At 40.7% G+C, this 19,100-nt stretch overlaps 1 protein-coding gene across 10 annotated transcripts in view; it reads left to right on the top strand.

Moving 5' to 3' along the window:
* Positions 1 to 19,100, top strand: part of XYLB (xylulokinase) — a 93,669-nt gene that overhangs the window by 26,480 nt on the left and 48,089 nt on the right. Inside the window, exon 17 of one of the 10 annotated variants that reach the window (XM_048062334.2) lies at positions 691 to 1,723. The exons of the other annotated variants lie outside the window; for them this stretch is intronic. Coding sequence (XP_047918291.1) covers positions 691 to 716 — 26 coding nt within the window. The 3' untranslated portion in view covers positions 717 to 1,723. Of the gene's footprint in view, positions 1 to 690; positions 1,724 to 19,100 lie in introns of those variants that run through there. 10 annotated transcript variants of the gene reach the window in all.

Here is a 19,100-nt window from a genome sequence, read left to right as displayed (position 1 = left end):
TTTTGACAGTATGCTGGGGACAAATTTTTGCAGATGTTAAATTTAGAAGGACTGGTGATTTAGCTTTGATTACTTCTTTTCACGTATTCTTGCTATTTCATTGTTACTGAGCTGCATTGTCAATTTTTAAATAAGAGTTTGGATTTTCGATAGCTTGTTAAGTGAAAAGAAGAACAGCCTTCTGCCTGAAGCACAAGACCGTAACTCTGAAAATCTGAAATCTATGTTCAGCTCCTGGACCTGCCATAAAATGGTCACTTACCTCTTCACCATAGTTTTCTGTTAATAAAGCAGAAGCCCTTTCTCTGTCTTGTGATTTAGAAAGTAAGACATCCTGCTCCCCAGAATTAATAATATAGTTTTTAGCACATTGAAACAGCAAAATAGGATAGCATTTTACTTAAATAAGTGTGATGTGAAATTCTAGGAAAAAAAATAGGAGATCTGGTAAGCTGTTTTGTTGGATTTGTCTGCCAATATGTCAGCCAGTGGCATCTTAAAAACATTGAAATACCTTTTCTTGATGGCTTTTTGAAATCATATGATTTTACAAAATAAAATGTTGGTTATTTATGTAATTTACAAGCCAATCCTGACCTAATGCTTTGAGCCATTTATTTGCTCGAATCTCTTACTTTTATTCATAACCATGAAAGACAGTGCTTTTTTTTTGTTTGTTTGTTTGTGAAGAGAGAACTCCAGGAGCTGCAAGTTAAGAAAATATAGAGACACTGGAACAAATCACAAGGCGTGGCAACACCACCTCATAAATTTACACTGTAAAGATTTTCCTGTTATGTGTTTTCTTATATACTTGAAACAGTATTTAATTGCGGAGGTTATTTATGGAGACAGAGATTCAAATACATCATGTTTAAAATACCCGTTTATCCTTCAATCATAGATTCTGCTGTACCAAAAGATTGGCTTATATAGGCTAGAAAGCTCATGGCTGAAGAGGATACATTTGTAATTTTTAAATGGTCAGGGGTTAGACAAACACCAGAGTAGGAGGAGAATGATTTAAGATACCAGGCAACTCTGACACAGAAACAAATGAGTAGAAATGATCTGTAAATACATTTAAGCTTAGTAGAACATGTGAAAACCTAACTAGTTTTAGGATGTGGCTTCATAAAATAAAGAAAATTCTAGAGCTTTATTTTTTTAGTGTTGTAGGTATCTACAGCAAAAAGGAGATGGGTGTGATTGCATTGTGTTCCTGTAGTTTCCTTGGAACCTTGTATGCTTTTGTTTTGTTTCATCCCCAAGGGTCTAGCTATTTGGTAACTAACAGATGAGTTGCTTTAAGAAAGAACTGCTTTACGTAGTGTAGGCTGGATACATCTCCCACTTTTCCTTAGTGGTATTATTTAAATGTCATATTCTGTTGTTTGTGTGGTGGTGGCAGGCTTACATCTGCATTTGTTGTGTGACAGCTCTGAAAACAGGGTGTGTTCTGAACGTGTTTCAGGGTACGGATGAGCATTGTGGGAATTACTCTGATATTACCAGACTTTCTCTTGTTTAATAGCTGCTCTGTGTCAGGCTGCTTTTTTGTTTTTAATGTGATTTAAAAGATTATTTATCATTTGGATGAAAGATACAGTCAGGACCCTTGTGTTTATTCAATTCCTGTTAGGCTTTGTCTATATGGGCAATTTATTTTTTCCAGAAATCAAGATTTGCATTCAAAAATATAAGTACAGCAGTGTAAACCTTTTGTGTGTGTTTGTTTGTTTGTTTGTTGTTTTCACCAATAAGAGAATACAGTAATAACTGCTCACAAGATCCAGAAAGTTACATGATGATACTTATTAAATTGGTCTGCACAGAAGATGGAAGTGACGTGGTCAGTCACAACAAGCAATTCCCTGTGGTATCCCGAGGTTTATGTGGTACCATCTCAGTGGTGCAAATGAGCCAGAATCATGGCTGAGAATTTTCCTAGCTCTGGTACCGAGGTGCTGGAAAATCCTTTCTGCAGAGTCATGAACCTGCCTCTCAGTTCCTGGGCCAAACACTCTTTGGCTGACAGTGATCTGGAAGGCAGCAGGTAAGCCAGAAAGCCATGTGCGTGGAAGAGAATTTTGTAGAATATATTTCTGTTTTTCAGAGTTCTTGGATATGCACTGCAAGCATCAGGAATATCAGATAATCCCTTAGAATTTATTTTTGGCTAAAGAATGTATTATCTTGCTAGTAGCAGTATTTTAAATCTCCTCGGTCTGCCCGGCTCTGCAGGAAGAAGTGCAGTGATGCCGAAATATTATCTCACGTGTATGGTTTTGCAGCCAGTTTGGTGTGTCCGGTACATTATAGATCTTTCACAAATTACAAATCATAGTACGAAAAAAATTAAAACAGCTTTTCAGCTGCTGTGTTTGTGCTCGGCTGTGGGTGTGTGCACAGGCTTCAGTGCATCTCGTGTGCCAGTAGAGGGCAGGGGATTCTGCCTCATGATTTTTTTTTCTTTGAGGCTGGAATGTGTGTGTCAGCCTTGTTCCGAAAATGGCTCAGAGTCACCAGATAATCCTTGAGAGAAAAGTTAGACCGTACATTAATCGTGATTTAAGGCTTTTAAAAGTGTGTGTCACTTTGCTCTAATTGCTCTAATCTTTCTCAATCAGATTTCAGGGGAAATCATTCAGTAACACCCTGTATCCTGTTTTGCTTAAGGGCTGGATAGAGCGTTGTGATCTAGAAACAAACAAGCAAAGTTTGGTCTGTGCCTGTTGTTTACATCCTCTCATTCAGAGATTCATGCAGATAAGGGGGAAGGTTTGCTGTTTTGCCTTTATTTTCCTGGATTTTGATTATATCATAAACACCTTCTGTTTTGTCACTTCCTTCTTGTGCTTACAGCCATCCCTTTTTGAAAGCTAAGCTCGCAACTGGAATTCAGATGCTGACTGTGTAAACATGCTTGTTGCCTGGTTTGGGGACCTATTGTAGTAAGGAACATACCCATCCTCGTTGGTCAAAACCATGGCAACTTTACAGAGAAATGACGGTGTGTGCAGCTCGGTGACACAGGTGATCACAGCAGCTATAAAACTGTCAGTGGCTTAGAGTGATCTGCCAGTACATGCATTAATAATCTTCATAATAATCGTTAATAAACTTCAGAGTTGATTCTACTCCTGACCAAGCAGTCCTAAACTTCATGTTGATACTGGCCAGAGAACATTATGGTGGTCCTTGCTCGCACCCAGTGAAGCTGTCCTGGTGAAGACCTACAAAACTGATTATTTTTGGGAGCAAAATCTGCCCTGCTGGCCACCGGTGGGTGAAGTAAACATTGCCATGGTGTGGGTTGTGTATGCTGAAGGAAGGCAGTACACAAGTAGGTGTTTGCACGTGCAGCCAATAGATGTTGAAATGGTGTGCTGGTAGTATAGAAACCTTTGTGTTGATGGCAATCTGTGCATGAATACTAGGTCACCTGTGCCAGAGCCGTGGAACTGCAACAGTAATTAATAAATCCTGCCTTGTAGGTAAAAAAAATTCTCTGGGGCGGGTGTGTAAAAGCTGCTAGCTTTGGGCATGGCTCTCAGTGTTCATGGTGTGTACCTCCGTTGGTGGGTTCTTAATACTCTTAGGTGCCCCCTGTGCTGTTTGTGTCATGTTTGTACCTTCAGGAATCTGATTCTGCCACCTAACTACCATCAGCAGGGAGAGATGGATAGAAGGTGCCAAGTTTTACAAGCGAAAGCATTGTCCATAAAATCCTGCGTCCGTGTTTATTATGGAATTTACAGTTTGTTACGTACATAAATCCATCACTTGCAAATAACGGTGGTGCCCTGAATTCTACTGACAGCACTTGGTGCCTGTGTATTGGCTGGGGTGACGCAGACATGCCTGTGTTTTTGCACCGTTAGAAGAATGAGATGTTTTTTTTTCTTTAAGTGCCGTATGTTACTGCTGTTTCAAGCGTGTGAAAATGCATCTTGCTGGTCACGTGTACAATGGGATGCATCCTTACACAAAACGGCAGTCATACAGTGCTAGAAAAATGAGGAAATGTCAGAGCATGCTGGGCCTGACTTTCCAGCAGTCAGAAAATATACGTTCTCACTCTGAAGAGCTCAGTCTAAGATTGCACAAGGGCAAACTCCACGTTCCCCAATTTCCTTTTTTCTTCGGGTGATGTTTTCATCTGATGTTCTTTTCAGCAGGTTGACGGTAGTAATAATGTGTGCCTCTTTGTCTGCAGGGAGAGCAGTCTAATGGAGCGAAGGGACCTCAGAAAATATCAATTAGTGTAACGTGGAGCTGTTGTGTTTCATTGTTCACCTTGTCAGGTGGAGGCACAGCAGCCCAAAGGTGTGAGGCGTGAGGCTGTCACTAGTCTGCTTGATGATAAGTGGCTCTCCGGTTTGGCAAGGCGAGGTGCCACGGATTTTGGGACCCTCACAGGAATGGCTTCTATGGCTGTAGTCTCCAATTCTCTTACAAATTAGCAGCAGCTTTGGGGTACTTGTTCTGTCAGTCTTTGTCTTCACTGCTGAGTGTGTTTCTACTCGAGTTGTAGCAGTGTTTTGGCCGAAATGAGGAACGCTGCGAGTGAAGCATTTTTGTAGATGCATACAGATTAAATTGATGTTTATGCCCTACGGGATTTAAATTTCTTAGAGGAATCAATACTAAAATGTTGTGTTGGCTTCATGCTTGTTTCTTGATGTTTGCTGCCAAGAGTGCTGATGGGGTTTCAGCAGCACGAGGGTGATGGCTTTGTTAGGGGCCTTTTGCTTCAGCAAGTGAGTGAAAACAGTTTAAAAATAATTAGGGGACAGTGCCCTTGACAGGAGGTTGAAGTCCTATGTTTAAAATAATAGTGAATGGTGGTAATGGTCAGTTTGGAACATACATGAATAGTGATGGGGCAGAGTGAACTGCTTAGTATGTGGTACAAAGTGTAAACACCCTGTGCCACTGGGCATGCATATTTGAGGGAGGAGTGTTGGCTCAAAAAAGTACTTTCGAATTCATCAAAGGCAGGATATTCCTCCCAGATAAGTCATTGATACTGCTGCAGAGGATATTTGTATTTTCTGATGAAACTTCTGGCTGAAAAGAATGCCAGCCTGAGATGGGCAATGCCTTGCCAAGAACTTTATTGCAGCTCCTCTTGTTTCCCACAGAGCATCGGGCGTGCGTCGCCGTCCTGCAGCCAAGCATTTAGGCACGATCAAACAAGGCTTGGTTTTAAGCACCATCAAGCAAGGTTTGGTTTTAAGCCAGTGATCTGGAGTGAGAGGTTGGTTAGCTCATTACCAACTCCCTGACCAAGTCTTTTACAAAAAGGGCTTTTTATTATTGCTTGGCTCAGGAGAGTACAGTATTAGTCTAGCTAGTTTTTAAACGGGTTAGATAAAGTGTCTCTGAAGGAAATGACCTAATATGCCATAAGGAAGTTGCTTACGTGCTCTAGGCTTTTTCATGTAGTGGCTATTGTCTTGCTTTTAGTTTGTTTTATTGTTGTTATACATATACAGGAAACACAATGAAGACAGAAAATCCGAAGAGTTAATAAAAATGTTGGAAGGGGCACTATCTGTCTTTCTTTCCTGACACAATGATGAAATGTTGTCATTGTTTGAACAATCACTTTTAATGTTTGGTCAGCAAAAGACCAAGTATTTAAATGGTTCAATTCCTGTACCCTGATGGGGGGAGAGATTGTTTATAGCTGTTCCAGTGGATGTACTGTTCAAGCAGTATTCTGAAAAATAGTTAAGCTGTCAGTTGACTGGTTTTGTTAGAGCTTCATGGATCTCTAGAAGCTAGGGATTTGGAGATCAGTCGGGTTATCTAATAAATCACCTTCTATCACTTGTTTTTTGAGACTGATCTATAGTTTTAAATCCATTTAGATTAGCAAAGGAATGACATGATTGCAGTCCTTAAGTACCTTCTTTGGGAAAGGAAACTTGACAGTATAGGACTCTAGAGCCTTACAGGCAGAAACATTATGGTTCAATAACTGGAAGCTGAAGGTAGGCAAACCTCAAATGACAAGCAAGGTGCAGATTGTTAACAGAGACTGAAATCAAACAATGCAGCAATTGACAGTGTGATAGTAGATTCTGAAGCTCTGACAGTTTTAAGAACAAGATGGATTTTTTACTAAAAATAGGTATACTGTTTTTAGTAAAGGGATCATTTATGCTATTGAAGGGTGAGTTTGAAGGATCAGAGTTGTTCGTTCTGTCTCAGAAATGTGAATCTGTAGGAGATGCAGTTGTTGGGAAGCTCATCTGATTCATAGCTATCCAAACATTGCTTTGTATTAATCATTTATACCAAATGCTGTTATCACCCTAAGTGATCCCCTGTTTTGATGATCATTCTGCTCGTAAAATCCTACATTTGCCTTTGTTAACACTGAGTCAAATGTTAGATATTTATTATTTTAAATCTCTCTCTCTCTGTCTTTCCATATTTTCCTTTTTGTTGCTCAAATGTGACAGGCCTGTTAGCGAACTCTAATCAGCTCTTCCAAGATTCCCTAGACCCTGTCTTTCCTTTTTTCTGATTTAAGGTGATTCAGCTTCTCTTGCACATCTCACGTTATGCATCAGCTCTGAGCACTAAGTGTCTCAATGCTTTCAGCTGCATCAACCCACACTCGAGTTTTTCAGCGTTAACAGGGTTCTACTAGATAAGTCATTCTTTCCCTACCTACTCTATTTGCCTACATGTATGGTGATTTTTTAGCTATGATTGTGTTTGTTGGATGAGGTTAGGCAAGACAGATTTAACCTGCTTTAAAACAGAGTAGAGCCTATGTTTTTAAAACAGCTTTAAGTATCTAAATCTTTGGTTCCCTCCAGACTTTGATTTCTAGAGGGCAGTTACTCAGTGCTTATTTAAATGATATCAAGAAAAAAAATACTCCCTCCCCCAATTTCTTGTGTAAGTAAAAACCAAATAAAAGTTCCCGTTTCTTTGGACAGGTGGAATTTTGCAGTCTACTTGTATACCTAATTCTCTTGAGACATGAAAGGATTAATTTGGGCAGCTTTTCTTTCTTATTTCTGGTCTGTGGATCCTAAGAATGCATATGGAGGGTATTCTTTTTCCACCTTTAAAATGTAGCCTGTATATGTACAGCTTTTTAGCCTGTATATGTTTTGTCTAATCTATGCACTAGAACAGGTATGCATAGTGCACGTGAAGTGACAAGTCTCAGCCCCAGGGCTCTCACAGTGCCGGTTTAGTCCAAGTGTAAAGTGTGGCAAAGGATGGGAAGTTCGTGAAAATAAGTTTCAAGTGCAGTACTTACTCATGTCAAAGAGAGAACTTTGAAAATAGGAGCAGAAAGTTTTTTAGCTTTGCACTTAAAGACTGAAATTTGGAATCAGTGACAAAACTGACCTCAAGTAGGAAGGTTGGATGTGCAGAAGAGTGGGATTAGAGCATCCACAGAATTAAATCCACTGCTGATATGGTAGGTGACATGAAATTCCTGATCCCAGTTTCTGGACAGTGATATAATTTCTCTCTTTAATGTTTGAAAGCCTGGACTTCATGATCTTTTGCAGTGTCCCTTTGGCTCATCAGTGCTATACTTCTCCAAGCTGGAAAATCTAAAGAATAGATAAAAGAGCAAAAAGAAAAAAGTTTGCTTGAATCTGAAAGCTGCAGGAAAGAGACAATCTTACAGTGATTGTACAGCATCTGACAGACTTAAAACTAAATCCAGGAGCACCTGCTAAGCATTGTTCATCAGTTACTACTCAAGTAGAGAGTGAGTTTAAAAACAACCTCTTCTCTATCACTAATGTTGGTTTGAAGTATTTCTTTTCCATCTGACAATATTTGAAGCTTAATAAGATCATATCAAGAAATTTCTGAAAGTTGGAAATTTGAAATTGAAAATAGAAGTGTGTGTATATATATACACACATATATATAAACAGAGGGTGGACTTGTGATGGTTTTATTTTTGGTAGTATCTCAGAATGAACTTTGAAGTTTTTTAGAGGATAACTACTGCATATAAATGTGCTTGTTAATCTCTATATGAAATGTTACTGAAATGAGACTTAACTCTTTAATATATCACCTCTAGGTGTGCTTATCTCTGTCGATTCTTTTGAAATGCATACTTTTTAGAAGTCTTTGGAAGCTTTGGTGGAGGAAAGTTCAACTCACTCCTGGTTGTAGAAATCAGCTAGCATCTTACTGAAATACAAATCTGCGTGCTTTTGTACTTTTACTTTTGCAGTAACACAAACTGAAAGGAACAGCTGCGTAGGAGTGTGACCGAGCTGAATGCCTTGTCTGGAAAACTCCACTTGAAAGTGCTTGGTATGCACAAACACGTAATAGTGAATTCTTTCTTTTTACAAGCCAACAATGTCATGGAAGGTAACAATGCTAAACAATACAGATGTATTATATATGCAGTATAAAATGCCAGTAATATTTTGGACAACAGATTAACTGACCTGAATATACATTGGACTTCATTAGCGTAAAGTTGGTAGCCAAAGTTTCAGTGTTCTTAGGTAAGTCCTCCATCGATGATAGAAGCTTTTTTCAGGACATTCTCATGTACTTTTTTTAATAGATAAAGATTACTCTTGTGAGCTTAGTTGGTAGAAGGTTTAGGATTATATTTTGACCCTACTAGGCACTGCCAAAAAGACATGCTTCAAAGGACTGCTTCATGCCAAAAGGACAGTCTGCAGCTGATTTCCTAAGACAAGAACTGAAGTTAATGTTAGTGCTCTGAAGCCTCTAGACCTTTTGATCAATGAGCAGAGAGAGAGTTTGGCTGAAAACAGTGCGCAGTTTGTCTTCTAGGCAAGTTTTGGAGCTGGTGTTTTCCTCTCCATGAAACCTGTAGGTCTGAGACTTGCTCTTCACAGCGTTTGTCACTGTGCACCTGGTGGTCTGCTCTTCAAGGCTGCTGCAGAGAGGTACTCATGTTATGGAGGAAGGCTTCTGAAAGCTCTATTCCAGCACATCCTTGACCTTTTCCTCAGTTTTTCCAGGGCTGGGTTACTCAGTTACTCAGTTCCTTCTCTCTCCCTTGCTGGTATCTGCTACCTAACAGGTAAATGTCAATATTTATATGTACATAGCAATTTTCACGTATGCATCTCAAGAAGTGGTAATTATGGAAAGCTGGAGGGCACTCAGCATTGTTGCCAATCAGTGATGTATTTCAGGCCTCTCAATGGCTACTTAAAGCATACAAAACAGCAGAAAATAATGTCATATATTAGCCTGTGTAGTTGCAGCCCTGTAAGTAGCGTTGGAATGAAGGCGGTCACTGGTCACAGAGCTGGAGGGATTTTAAAGGATATTTTTCAGAAGCATTCATCCTCTTCAGTCAAGGTGCTCTTGATCTTTTTCCTCTGTGTTTATTGTGGTCAAAATTGAACTTTTTGTTGTTTTGAAGTAGTTCTAATTATAATGGTAATACAAGTGTACAAGTGGAGAGCTGCTTGAGTAATCTCTTCAAATTAAGTGCACTTCTAGTTAGATGACTTAAGTTTACCTGCAAGTGAACACTTGTGCTTCAGAGAAAGTGATACAAAGCTTTGTATTTCCTACCTAATTTTGTCTTTGAATGCAAAAGCCTGATACCCAGGGAAATGCAGGTGAAAATCTGGAGCCATTGTTTCTGAAGTGTGGCACATTAGAATAAAAAACTGCTGGCATATCTATTTGAAAAGGTGAAATAGTCTTTTTAAGTAAATTGGGAGGACTAAGGCTTCTTGTTTATTTTTCTTTTAACCTCCTTTTTTACTCAGGTCTTACGAGTATTAATAAATTCTTTCAACTACAGTTGCTGTTATGAGCTGTAATACAGTCCAGTGCAAATTTTAAATGTTAGCTAAGCTGTTACTTGCAAGCATAATCACTGCAGGAGTGTTCCTGTTGATATCACTGCTGCCATTTGCATGAATAAAGGTTAATCATGAGAACCAGGAGAGTGCAGGACTATAAACCTAATTTCCAACACTTCTATATGCTTTGAAAATGAGCTCGGTAGCTCTTCAGAGGCCTTAGCATTTCACCATTTTTTGCTTTAACCAAGGGATTAAACTGAAGTAGTGAGCAGTTCTGGTTTAGAGAGGTCTTGGTTTGACTTCTTGCACTTACCTCCTCCATATATCCTTCGTGATGGCACATCCAACTCTCCAAAATCAGCTGCAGATTCCTGGAGACTGCAAGAGCAAAAATACGTTTAGGACTGGTGTTTTTATTCTACTGATGAAAACAGGAAAGTTTCTATAGATGTGCTGTATATCTGTATCTATCTAAATCTATATGGATTTATCTAAATCTATATAGATTTAGATTTTTTAATAGATTTATTTATTTAAATCTATATAGATTTAGATAGCTGGTAATCTATATAGCTGGTATTATATAAATAACTTTTCTGTACCATGTAGAGGCTGGGAAGCAGGACTGGATACTTACAGAACTTCCCTTTTAATTAGTATAACTGACGTATTCCTGTAATGAATTCTTTTGTCTGAAAAGCCACTCGTGTGCAAGTGACTGCTGCATGTGGAGATGCAGAAAAATGTCTTGTAAAACTAGTGTGGCTTGGATAACTCCTGTGCATCTGCTGCTTAGGAGCAGTACCGCAAATGTATGGGAAATGTGATCTAACAGACGGTGTATACCTAAGAGCTCTGCATAAAAGGCTCAAAGAACAATTATCTAAGTTGAACGCTGTGTTTTAAAAACAGCTTCATCCATTTTCCTGCCATTTCTGTGCTTTTCCTCTGAATAACTCCAATGTATATTAATTAATTGCTTGAAATAATACCAATAAATCTAACAAGGTTTGTCTAAAGCTTGACTGCACAGAGGAAACTTCATGTTTGTTTCAGCGGTGAGAGAAAAAAATCATTTACTGAAAATACTAAGAAAGCTAATATTAATTTAGATGGAACTTAATGAAATCTTTAATGGCTTTTTAAAATTGTTTTATTTTCCTTAGATTTTAATTTGAATTAAATCATTACTATTGTTAAATTAGTTAAACACTAAATTAAGAAATGCAAATGAAGTGAGCCCAAAATCCAATGTGGTTATTGTTTTTATTGATGTATGTAGGCTAGTGGTGTGGAACAAATTCCAATTATATCTGATCTGTTATTTGCAGTACAAGTTCCTGACTCTTCATTAAGTGTAATACATCAGATTAAATGCTGTGCTCGATAAGAGCTAGGAAAATACCAGTGTTACAATAAACCTCTTGCCGCTTTTGCCTCTTCGTTTGGCCTCTTAGCACTGTGTATAATGCAGGCTGCAAGGCCTTCTAGTCTGAAGTTCTACAAATCCTGCCCAGCTGTGATCATCAGAGAAGTATAAAGGTAAACTTTAGGCAGCGTAGTCACAGGAGGCCCACAAGCGAGGGAGAGTTGCTAAAGGCAACTCCATTACATACATGAGTTCACCTGAATAAATGTTCACTGGCTTCTGCTATGCTTACTTAAAATACTGGTAGCTAGCGAGGAAAATGCCAGTTTCAGATGATTTATCTCCCCGTGTGATTAAAACATCCAAAATAAATGAAGCATATTTTCTAGCACCAGAACTGGCTCCTTCCGAGTTGTTCTTTATGCTTTGGTGTGTATTTTTGAAGATGCTGTATCCTAAACAGACTGAAATCAGTAGAAATCTAGTTAAGGAAGAGGAAAGGCTGGGTGCCATCCTGGGCTAGCCCGCTTTGTGCACAGGCAGGGTACTCATCTGTATAAACATTCATTTTTCATTTTTAAGCTAGTGTTTTCTTCAGAATTCATCCAGAGAGGTGAAATGGAGCCAAGTAGTCAAAGCTGCCCTGTGGCAGTCTCACCTGGAGAGAGGACACCGTAGAGGGAGAGCACACCTTGCTGCGTGGCTGGCCCAGCGCAGCTCTGGGTAAGCCAAGCACACGTGGCAGTGCTGCGTTGCACAGCTGGGTATGATTCGTGCCTGTGCCCCTGCATCTGTCCTGGTGCTGCGTTGCCCTGGATAACATGTAATTACCAATCTTTCTGGGGTATTCTTCAGGTTTCGTGTTTGAGCTGCTAGAGGAATCGTATCCTCCTGTATTGTGGAAGAAGTTGGCTGCCCTTCTGAGCGCCCATACTGAAGTGTTCCTAGCTTAGCAGTACTCCAGGATAAAATACTTTCAGCTTAGCACACTCCTCGCTTCATTTTATTCCAGCAGTGTCAGAGCATGGGTCTAGCATAAGTGGATGAGCTGCGACTGTTTCTGGCGTTGCTGCATTTGCAGCAGGGTGTTGAGAGAGAATATGAGACCTCAGCACTGGTTTACAACCTTTTGGAAGGCACTGTTGGACTTCGGTGAGGAAACCGTACAAGTGGGATGCTGACAAAGCAGTGGAGATGCTGATGCTTACAGCTGTTGCTCTGGTTTCCCTATATATAGATGCTTCTTTTTGCCAATGTACGAGGTAAGCAGCACTATTAGTTTCATTAGCATCCCTGTGAGTCAGATTGATACATCTTCAGTCGGTGGTTAAGCTGTCTGTCTCTGGCAGGATAACTGTTGGAGGCGACGTGACGGAGGCTTGTGAGGTGTTTACTGTCTCTCGTTCCCTACATCTTGGAGGATGTAGCTGGACTACCAAAGTACTACTTGGCTTTGGGAGATGGGATTCCAGTCTCTGGGTCAACCTGCATCCAGAGTCACTGAAGATAGTCCTGTGAAGGCACTGAAAGAGGTTGTAATGTTTAGTCACTGGAATGAATGAAAAAACTTTTTTTTTTTTCCTCACCATGATGATGACCATCATGCCATGGTGCTGTTTCACACATTTGACTGCTCAATAATTGCTACTGTAGAGTTTGCAAAACGCTTCCTTCCTTTGTTTAAACTTTGCTCTCATACCCATTACTTCACAAACCCTTAGAACATGGCTCCAGAACATCACCCTCAAGCATCTCTGCCTGTCGGTGTACTTTATCTATGCTCCTCCATTCCCTTGGCCATTGGGGTCCTCATTCTGTGCCTGGTCTAAAAATGAGATCATTCTAGCTCAAAAACCTGCCATACATCACCCTTTGGAGAGGGTGTTGCCAGCTATTGAGTGCCTGCCTGCAGTGGTGGCGTGTAGATGGGGAGTTCCTGGGTTAGGAACAGAGAGCTTTCCCTGGCAGGAGGTGGGCTGTGGTTTTGAGGCTGATGGTACTTGGGCTTCTCTTCTGGAAGATTTTGAAAATGCTCTTACATAGATGTTTTCGGGTGCTTCTTCCAGACTTGTGAATCTTTTTACTGTCAGAGGATGTCTAGAGTTCCTGAGTAGTCCTCTGGCCACCTGAGGATTTCATGTTGCAATGGCTGGGTGGTTTCAGGGTGGCTGAAGCGGTTGGTAGGCTATGATTGGGCCCAGTGCAGGTGTATGAATAGTGAGGATAAGTAGTGCTGGATTAGAGTATAAATATTAATCAGGATTAGGCTACAGCAAACATAACATGGCACATTTTGCTCTATAGAATCACAGAATATCCTGACTTGGCAGGGACCCCCAAGGATCACTCAGTCCAACTCCTGGCTTCTCACAAAACCACCCCAAAACTAGACCCTGTGTCTGAGAGCACTGTCCAAATGCTCCTTGAACTCCTGCAGCTCGGTGCCGTGACCACTGCCCTGGGCAGCCTGTCCCAGTGCCTGACCACCTCTGGGTGCAAATCCTTTCCCTAACGCCCAGCCTGACCCTCCTCTGATTCATGGTGTTCCCTTGTATCCTATCTCTGGTCACCAGACAGGAGGAAATATTAATAGGAAACTAACTAGATAAACAAATTCCCCAATTTCAGATAGCTCAGCTGCAGTCTGTAAGCGGTAGTGCCCTTTTACACTCCAAGGGCAGCTCTTACTGCACTAAGGACGAAGCTTTTCTTTGAAATCCAATTCATTGGCCCCTGACTGAGAAGAACTTGCCGCAGGATTTGCTCAGGATTCGCTCACCCCATTGGAAATTCTGACAGGGCTGGAATGAAATGTGAGCGAGAGGAACGGCCGTGTAACGGTGCTGGCTCATTTGTTTTCACATGAATGCATTAGAACAAAATCTCACTTTCATGAATCAGCATTTCCCTTGTCAATAACTTTCAATATTAAACAGTAAGGTGACACCAGGTTTACATAAGAGGAGAGGTAAATTAACTTGTGCAACAAAGGATTCCTGAGGGTAAATTGATAGCTCAGATCTTGATTCATGGTTCAGCTACAGAACAGGATGGAATAACTGTTTCCTTCCCACCGTGATTAAAATTGTTTTGTAACCAGGAGAGGAAAAAAGGCATGTCCAGACCCTTAGAGGACAGCAGCTCATCCTTTACCAAATCCCACACTGTACTGAGAAGTGATTCCCTCGTTCCCTTCTGTGTTTTGTGAAAATTATAACACTCAGTTTGCCAAGATATGGAGCATCAGGCAGTGCGCTTCCCGTGTTGCCTAGAAAGAAAATAGCTGGTGTATCCTTGTGTGCTGAAATGCCATGTTCTTCCGCAGCAGTGCAGTGTTTCCTCCTCTTCTTCCTCAACAAATCCATTTTCTGTGTCCACAAACGAACTTCTCCCTGACCTTCTAGTGCTACTCATACATGAAAACCCCAAGTGCTTCTGGGTGGCAAGTGTACCAGTTGTCTAATATATTGGAATTGACAAGATTCAAAGAGGAATGCACAAGTTTATGAATATTATTAAAAATTTTAATAAATAACCATAGAGAAGTTGTTTTGGAACATTTTTGTAGTGAAAAGTCTGTCTTTAGAACTTCTGAGATTTGGTATGTTTATTTCTTTTTTCTTTTTTCTTTTTATTTATTTATTTATTTAATTACACAGATGTCCTGCTATTCAGATCTTAGAGGCGGAAATTATTTTACCTCAGGACCTACTTGATTCGTATCCATAAGTATACATAGGTTTATATAAATACAAAAATCCAAATAAATACACTTCCTTGACTTGTCATTTTAGTTGCACTTCTCTCATATGTAATAGGGTAAGTCTTCTAGACCCTCCCCTCCCCTCCCCCCCCCCCCAAAAAAATAAAAAAGAGATTCCCTATGTTCTTTTACTTGACTTTACCAGTTCAGGCAGCCAGTCCCGAACTGCTTCTGTCTCCCTCAAAGGTCCACAGAAAATTTAGAAGGAAACAAACCCAAGAGAAAACAGACTTTCTGCAGGCTCAGTAGTGGTGGAAGTTGTAACTGCTTCTTCAGTTGCAGGACAGGTTCTGTGCAGACATGAGCAATGAAAATTTCTTTACCCATCAATCCCAACTCCGACTCAAGAAAGTACCTTTGGAAAAAAAGTGTATGCATTTATTTATGGGCTTTATTTCTAGTTCAACTAATTTTTTGTGTGTAGATTTAACTACAGAGATTTTCATCCCACTGTCTTGCTTACGCTAGCGATGCTACTTGTGTTTAGGCATGCTCTGAGGTGGTTTCCTGAGCTCCTAGCTTTAATTTTTCTCCTCCTGCTGAGAGCCAGCAAAAAAACTGAGTCATGTCGTTTGTGATCCAGTGCATGCTTAGCAATTCCTTGCAGAAATCCCTTGAACGGGGATGTAGCTTGGGCCAAATTTCTCAGAATTGAGAACTATTAGTGTAGCGTATTAGTAGCTGTGAATATAAACATTGGGAAAGGTCTTATGATATAATGAGAAAAGGCCAAAGAGGTGAGCTGTGCATCACACTACTTCATCCTATCTGCACTTAATCCTGTTTTACACATTCAGCTCTATCTCCAGGATTATCCTCTGATATGATGATGAGAAGCTCATGCCTGTGACTTGAATAAATCACGTAAGTTGCATGTTAAATAGGGGAATGGTCTGTCAGGAGCCTCATCAAATTCAACAAGGAAAAATGTCAAGTCTTGCACCTGGGGCACACGAACTCCCTGCATCGATAAGAGGCTGGGGGGAAAAACTGCTGAAAGGAACCTGGGAGGTCTAGCTAAAAAAGAGCCAACAATGCTTCCTTGCAGCAATGAAGGCTGACAGCTTACGGACTGCATCAACATCACAGCTGGCTATCGAGGGAAGTGAGCTAGTCTTCTATTCAGCATGTATTAGACCACATTCAGAGTTACTGCACCCACTTTTGGGCCACTAAATACAAGAAATGCATTGATAAACTGGAGCAACTGCAGCGGAGGGTGACCAAAGTGGTTGAGGGCTAGAGGGAGCTGCCCTGAGCAGAAAAGGCTGGGAAAGCTGGAGTAGTTTAGCCTGGAGAAGAGGAGTCTTTAGGGAGGCTGAGATGCATGGCAGAAGAATGTGTGACAACGGATGAGGGATTCTAACTGGATATGCAAACCAAAATTTTCGCAAGGAGGAATAAAAATATAAAGCATCTTATCGCTGGCCTCTTGGTAACGGAAGGTCTTGAAGCCTTGTCTCAGAAATGTAACAAGACTCAAAGTTAATTTTATGTTGTTCTCTTTCCAAATCAAGTTGGTGTGTTGACCTAGTTCTGTCACTCAGCAGCCACAAGCCAATTGGAGCCCTCAGCTGCCACCCCATCTCGTTTTGCCTCATTCGGACAGATAGGGCTAATTACACTAGGTACTCTCTCCAAATTTTTACAGATTAATTTACAGCATGATGAACAGAGTCAGTGATGGAGATGCAACCAAGAAAGTGAGGGCTGCTCTGACCTTGTCACTCAGATGGATGAGGGGACATACTGCTCTTTTCCCAGATGACTCCTGAGCTTTGCAGAAAGTCAGTGACATGTTTAATTACTTCTGACAAATAAAGAATGCTTTCTCTTTTAGCTTTATTGTGTTATGCCCTTCATGACGGTGGAAAAAGGCAAAACTGCATCTTGACCAGCCGCCCTTTCAGTAGGATGCGATGGAGTGAAAGTCTCGCGGCTGAAGTGCAAACTTCCAGCTCACATCAACTCTTGGTGCTGTCAGGATTAGAAATGGTTGATGCAAGGAAGTGCTCAGGTACCTGCGAGGTCAATGAAGCTTAAATGCTTGCCTAAATAATGTTCTGTTAAGAGATGTTTTCTCAGCAGTCAAGATGTGGTTTACATGCTCCGTGGCATTTGATAACTCTTGTTACACAGAGAAGATTAATTTGAAATTGCATTAGGATGTGGGAAAAAAGGTCAAGATTGTTGCAATCTCCAGAACCATGATAAATATAATAAAGGTTGTGAGACTTGTCATAACTTTTAAAACAAACACATCCAGGGGAAAATGGCTATACCTGGAAATTTAGGCACAGTACAGTTAAGTGTCTGCAAGATTTGAGGCTGCCTTATTTGTTGACTTGATAGTGGATTTTTTAAATGCTTGGTGTAACAGACTTTCATGTGATGGGGACGACGTAAAAGACTTTGTGATGGGGAAAGGAAAAATGAGTGAGGGTTAAAAATGCGAAGGTTAAAAATTTGAGAGTGAAAAATGTGAAGGTTAAAAAGGCTGTCTTGAGTCAGGCCAAAGGACGAGCAAGGTGAGACTCCTCGTTTGACGGTGGCCGGTCTCTAATACATGGGGAAGGCTACAACATCTACTATATCCTCTCAGCTTCCATCATTCTGCAATTTAGCAACATCCTGAGCCTGAGGGTGTTTTTAATTATCATTTAATGGTTGTTGACAAACTAATGGTTGTTGACAAACTTTTCCCCATGAACTTCTCTAATGGCTTTTTAAAGGCATGTAGATTTTTGGCACCCGTGGTATCCTGTAGCACTGAGCTCTTCAGCTCAGCTGCACATTGTGTGAGAAGCCCCTATTTTTTGTGTTGAACATCTCCCCTGATAATTTCATTTTCTACTATGAGAAACAGGGAATAGTTATTCCCTATTGATCCCCTTGAATGCTGTGCTCTCCTGGCCTCCCCCTGTATCCCCTTTGCCATTTCTTTAGGTTTTATTTCCCACAGGGAACATTTTAACAATTTTACACTTGATTCCTATGCACCCTCTGTATGGGTAACATAGGATCTTATCTATTTCTCCTCATTTATTTATTTTATTTGTTCTTGTGCCTCCCTCGTTGACACCTCATTCTGGGACATGTCTTCAAACACATCCTGAATTAAGAGCTTCTTCATATATTGGTCTTTAATAGTCCGGGTTACTTTATGAGCATTTTAGGCTCTCGTCTGCTGCTTTTATTTTTAATGTGCTCTCTCCTTTTTATGGTACTCCATTTCACTGAAATAACATTTCTGTTGTGGGTTTTTATTCTATTTATTTATTTTGATTTATTGGCTCTTCCTAGACCAATATACCAAAATACTTCACGGTAACTATTACAAAGGGGTTCTTGAGTAGTAACTTTCTGAACCCATCTCTTTTTTTTTCTTCTTCTAGGTTTCTTGAGTAATTGTAGCATATTTAACATATATACCATAGCGCAAAGCATATATACCATGTAGATACATGAGTGTGATGTTTACCCTAACTCATAAAGGGCTAACTGTAGTCTCTCAGTGTTCCTGTATTTTCTGTCCGGGTAGTCTCTCCGGTCTCTTTGTGTTTGTCACTGTCATCATTCTGGGCAAGTGGTCTTGTTGTATGATCCCAGTATTGGTGTGATATTCAAACCACATGGATTCCACGGATAGCAATCCCAAGCAGGAATTCAGGCTGGGAGATGAGTGGATTGGGAACAGCTCTACAGAGAAGGACCTAGGGGTGCTGGTGGATGAAAAACTGAACGTAAGCCAGCAACGTGTGCTTGGCCAGCCATGTCCTGGGCTGCACCAACAGCAGCATGGGCAGCAGGGCAAGGGAGGGCATTCTCCAGTGCCCAAGGCCAGGCTGGGTGGGGCTTTGGGCAACCTGGGCTGGTGGGAGGGGTCCCTGCCCGTGGCAGGGGGTGGCACTGGATGGTCCTTAAGGTCCCTGCCAACCCAGACCATCCCTGTGACTCTGTGACGCTGTTACAAGTTGGTACAGATAGCTTGCATGTCTGGTTAGGCTTCAGGTTTTCATTAATGTATAGCAACAACCTCACTGCTGTGATTTTCTATAGCTTTGCAATAAGATTTGTTCTTTTATTTTACAGCATGGCAATGATTATCTGCCTTTCACTACTCTGCTGCTTCTGTCAATATCCTCACTGAAAACTA

This window comes from Anser cygnoides, chromosome 2 (assembly GCF_040182565.1).
Source record: "Anser cygnoides isolate HZ-2024a breed goose chromosome 2, Taihu_goose_T2T_genome, whole genome shotgun sequence".
Classification (NCBI taxonomy): domain Eukaryota; kingdom Metazoa; phylum Chordata; class Aves; order Anseriformes; family Anatidae; genus Anser; species Anser cygnoides.
This window is presented reverse-complemented; position numbering and strand designations above follow the sequence as displayed.